At 40.1% G+C, this 5,000-nt stretch overlaps 1 protein-coding gene across 1 annotated transcript in view; it reads left to right on the forward strand.

Moving 5' to 3' along the window:
• The window catches only part of LOC137975149 (uncharacterized), a 6,056-nt gene that overhangs the window by 730 nt on the left and 326 nt on the right, over positions 1-5,000 (forward strand). Inside the window, exons 1-5 of the mRNA XM_068822230.1 lie at positions 1-1,188; positions 2,038-2,258; positions 2,833-2,902; positions 3,042-3,191; positions 3,466-5,000. The exon at positions 1-1,188 is cut by the window's left edge and continues 730 nt beyond it; the exon at positions 3,466-5,000 is cut by the window's right edge and continues 326 nt beyond it. Coding sequence (XP_068678331.1) covers positions 1,080-1,188; positions 2,038-2,258; positions 2,833-2,902; positions 3,042-3,191; positions 3,466-4,010 — 1,095 coding nt within the window. The 5' untranslated portion in view covers positions 1-1,079 and the 3' untranslated portion in view covers positions 4,011-5,000. The remainder of the gene's footprint in view (positions 1,189-2,037; positions 2,259-2,832; positions 2,903-3,041; positions 3,192-3,465) is intronic.

Below are 5,000 nucleotides of genomic sequence, written 5' to 3' on the forward strand. Positions count from 1 at the left end.
TTTTCGTCATTCTCGTCAAATAATGCATGCAATGCGGACAAAAACCCGAAACAAAGGAACTTGCCGCGTTTCTTGACCATCTCCATGCATTGGTTAGGCTTTTAATTAGCTTAGTGTGCGAATATCGGCTAGTAGATATTGTTTGAAGTTTGCGCTAAGAAATCGAGACTGGATTACAAACGGTTTAGTTTTAAGATTGATTCTGTAGTTTAGTCGAAAAATGTCTCTAATCGGGTTCGCTGTTCGAAACTAAATTTCATCCGATGGACAGCCTCGGGCAACTTGTGTGAAACGGCCCATTATGCATCAAAAAATAAGAAAGATGGTTTTACCTAATTTTTGCAAGGGTTCCAGAAAATACTAACTTGGTTTTACAATTAGTAAACCTGTCTTGATTGGGCACAAATGAGCCAATTTCAGACAGCATTGACCGACAATTCGCAGGTAATTAAATAATTTCTATATATTTTATATTAATTCGCGCTTTAGTTGGCAAAGATCCATTGACCACTTTTACTTTACAAGGCCGTTTCACGTTTCATATAGAGATAATTGGCTTCCAAGAATTTAGCCATCAAGGGTTCCAAAAAGTGCAAAATAGGGTTTAAGTTAAACCTTAGCTTAACTTGGAACCTGGCGTCTCTCTATGGGAAATCTTAAACGGCCTCACGCACGAATAACATTAAAAGAAAAGATTCCACGTTGTTCACTAGGTTGGCAGCCGTGTGGGCAGAAACCAGTTCTAACCTTGAAGTCGTAATATTCTTCTTCTCTTTTGGAAACATTTTAAAATTAAAAAAAACGAAACAAAACAAAACAAAGTAATCCAAAAACAAAAACCAAAAAACAAAAAAACAAAAACAAAAACGGCCTCGTGAATAAAGAGTTTAAAAAAGCTTGATGGATCATTGCCAGCAACTAAAGCTCAAAATTAATTAATATAATGTACATATTTAACTAAATAGCTTATTTACCAATATGAAAGAAACCACTATAAAGGTTTAAGCCATAAAGAGGGAGTATCCTCCGTTGGAAGTGGCCAGGGAAACTTGCTCGATCAGTTGAAAAAGATTGTAGCGATGAAAACTGCTTTTTTCTGGTTCACTTGGGCGGTCTTAGCAACTCTCAACCTCCTGTGGGAAGTTTCTACGGATAGCTCTTGCGGAAGTCTTTTTCATATGCAAACCGGTAGGTAAAAGTCATTTCGAAAAATAAAATGAAAAAAACAGAAATACTTTCTTAGTTTATAATCTATAGCCGATGATTCATCAAGGCTTGTCTGAATTCGTAAAATACAAGAAAGTCAACAATAAAGTTGACCGCTACTTGTGAAAATACATTGTTCGAGGTTAGTCTAACGAAGCTCGTTTCATCCTGAGCAAGGGACTCATCAGAGACCTTTCTGCCTGGCAAACTCGTTGGGCATCACGCCTAAAGTCCCTCTCGCTGACAAAATTATGACAGCAATCTCGCTTTACGTCGCATAAGGATTCCAGACCGCACAAATTGACGAGTGAAAATTGACCATAAAGTTGACAGTTACTTGTGAAAATACATCATTCGTGGTTAGTTTTACGAAGCTCGTTTCATCCCGACCAAGGGACTCATCAGAGACATTTCTGCTTAGCAAATAAACTCGATGGGCATCACGTCCAAAGTCCCGTTCGCTAACAAAATTATGACAGCAATCTCGCCTTATATCGCATAAGGAAAGAAAGAAGAACGTCACCTCGAAAAATTAGCCGTTGTAAGCGGAGTGTATACCAACATGGTTGTTGCCTACTTGTCAAATGTCATGCATTTTCACAGGCTCTTTTTACTGAAATTGATGCCATCGGTTTTAATAGACTTCGTTTTCCCTTTTCCATCCTTGCATCCGTCTGTACTCTCCGCAACCGTGCTGATCAATGCGTCTTCAAAGTTTTTATTTGGGTGAAACACAGCACTGGATAATCCCATTTTGTTTCTAACCCGCATCTATTTCATTAAAAACGTGACGCAGTTTTCTTGACTTTGCTTTTAAAATTTTTTTTCAAGACCATTTCTTGTTTGGCCATGTTCTGCACGCAGCTGTCGTTTCTGACGAATTTCAATGCCACCTTAAATGCCTGGGATCTAGAAACTGCACGTCATTTAACGTTCATCCTGCGGAATCTGGTGGCAATGGACGAATTTGCGAGCTAAATAATGAAACAAGACAAACGAAGCCAAGTGATTTTAAGAAGAGGAAAAGATCAAACTACTATGGCCCAGTAAAGGTTGGATGAAGTTATTATTTCATTTTATGCAACGTAATTTAATTTAAGTTTAATTTAATTTAATTTCAATTTAATTTAATCACTTTTACCACAACAGAGAAACAGGCTGTGGTGGGGGTCGCACAACAGAGCGAGGCTCCAAATTAAGTGCGCCCTTTTTTTTACCCTCCCAACCATGATATACCACAGAAGACAAAACACAACACCGGGAACTACATGCCCTACTCTTTGCAACAAGTGTGCGGGTTCTTTTACGTCCCACAGGATTATGAACATTGAAGGGTTGTGAGACGGGACCTCCGGCTTATCGTCCTTATCCGAGAAGACTAGAGAGCCTAACCATTTGCAGATGTAATTACAAAGGCAGCACTTTCTCCTCAGGTATTTAAAGACCCTGAGTGTTGGTCCAGCCTGAGATGAACTCGCGACCTTCCACGTGACAGCCCGGTGCTCAACCAAGTGAGCCACCGGTGCGCTGTTAACGGACGGTGGAGGATTGCAAATTACTAATAGTTATCGAATTATTTGGTGCATTTTGGCGTTCACCTTTCTTATCGAATTTGTCTCCTTTTAGATTTCCTGTGTTGATGTTTCTACGCATAAAAGCTGGCACCAAAAAAATAAGTGCAACCACGACCGAACCGGTACGTGGAATGGCCATTAGCTTACTCCTTCTAAGCTACCAGTCACTCGATCATTAATTAGTCACTTGCCGTTATTGCATCATTTTTCTTACGAGTTTGTGAAGTTAAGCTAACTCTTACTGAACAAACTTTATTTCAGCGAAACGAGGAGCTAATCCTAATCATCCCGCCTTTTCATGTATGGACATACTAGACGCAGGGGACTCTACAGGAGACGGGTATTACTGGATTGACCCAGAAAAGAGTGGAAACCCCTTAAAAGTCTTTTGCGACATGACCACCTATGGAGGTGAGATTAAGACGGTCATTTAACTGCCCTTTTGAAGTCACAAATATGAGCGATAATGAATACATGAGACAATTTGTCATATTGGAGAATTATTTACACCAATCTGTGGAATTTCCTAAAACTGACAATATTAACACGTCAAACTTAACTAGTATTAATTATTTCTATTTATTATTACGTTATTATTCATCACTACTGATAGAAACGCCCTTGTTGAACTGTCTGTTTTTGTTTTGTGTCTGACCTTGAACTGTTTGCTGTTGATTACTTCCAGGAGGCTGGTTACTTATCTCCAATATTGTGTCACAGACAACAAGTCCTCCATTTAAAGTGCCATCAAATAACTCCTATCGTGGCATCGCAAGCGGTCAAATGGTCCTCAGTAAAACAGCCATGGCTCAGTTACAGGCGATTTTGCCATTCACTCAACTACGATTCCACTGCAGGAAGCAAAAGGGACGGACGTTCCACGTGTCAACTGCCGCTAATAGCTCTGGCGAAGCTGTAGTCAACTATTTCGCTGGTCAGACGGATGTCCAACCAAGCGCCTGCCTTTCGTTTGTCAGAATGAAAGACGACAACTCCAAGTTGGCGCAAGTTTGTAACAAATGGGGATTAGAAGGTCCGTGGTATGAAGTTGGCAAATGGGGGCACAATCGAATTGAAGACAGGTTATACGACTACCCCGCCTTTGCTTCTGGTACTTCTCACTGGCTAATTCATGGTTCATATCAGTTGTGCGATGATTTACATACTGGCAATTCTGGTTACCTTGCCTTGACTCCTGGTGATGACTTTTGGAAAATATTTGTCCGTTAAAACGTTTGTCCTTAATGGTCATCATTTCGCCATCATCATCGTCATTTTATTAATTTAAGATACAAATTACTGTGATAATCCTGCGCAATCCGCATGTAGCAGATGTAGACTATTTCGGATCTAAACGCAATGAAATAGCATTAACAACACGGATTTAACTAGAATTTAATCAACACGCCATGTGCTTCATTTTCTATAACACAACGGCGCATGTCTTTGTACAATATAGGTCCGCAACGTATACTACATTCCTTCCTTCTTTAAAAATACACGTTGATTCAAACAGAATGTAACAGAACGAATTCTAATAAACACCTAAATGCATCAAAATGTCTTCGAACGTCTTTTGTAGCCGAAGAGATAATCAGGACCTACTCGGAAACAAAATCTAAAACATCAACAAAGAGTCCAGTTACATAAGAGTTCCATAAATGCTCTATTCTGGGTTAAGCCTAATGCATCCCAGAACATAATCATGATATCTAGATGGCACTTTCCTAACTCTAGAAGGACGTGAGGAAGGAGTAGAATAACTCTGTGCCAAAGTAGGATCTGCCTGTTTGCACTCTGGTGGGTTAACCTTCTCGGATGGTCTGTCGCTCGTGTCCGTGGGTACTTTTAACGATTGACTTTCCGGGTTAGCTGCCAGATCTCTGCCTCCAATGGCATGTTGTGATTCAGCCTTGGGTTTAAGATCTTCATGCTCCAGATACCTTTTGACATGGGTTACATCTCGTCGGTACTGTACACCACCAGCCTCAACCAGAACACTATATCCAATTTTCTGAACAACTGTAAAAGGTACTTGTTTGAATGGTGTTGACAACTTATTGTCTCTCTCCTGCCTGAGTAACACTTTGTGACCTTTCTGAATGCACTTCTATGCAGTCCGCATACATCTTTCCTTTCTCCTTTCTCTCACTGTCGTGGTCTCTGACTTCATCTTCTCAGGTAAACTCCTGAAGCTGTGGTAACTTGGTTCTAATCTTC

The sequence above is a fragment of the Montipora foliosa genome, chromosome 1, assembly GCF_036669935.1.
Source record: "Montipora foliosa isolate CH-2021 chromosome 1, ASM3666993v2, whole genome shotgun sequence".
Lineage (NCBI taxonomy): Eukaryota > Metazoa > Cnidaria > Anthozoa > Scleractinia > Acroporidae > Montipora > Montipora foliosa.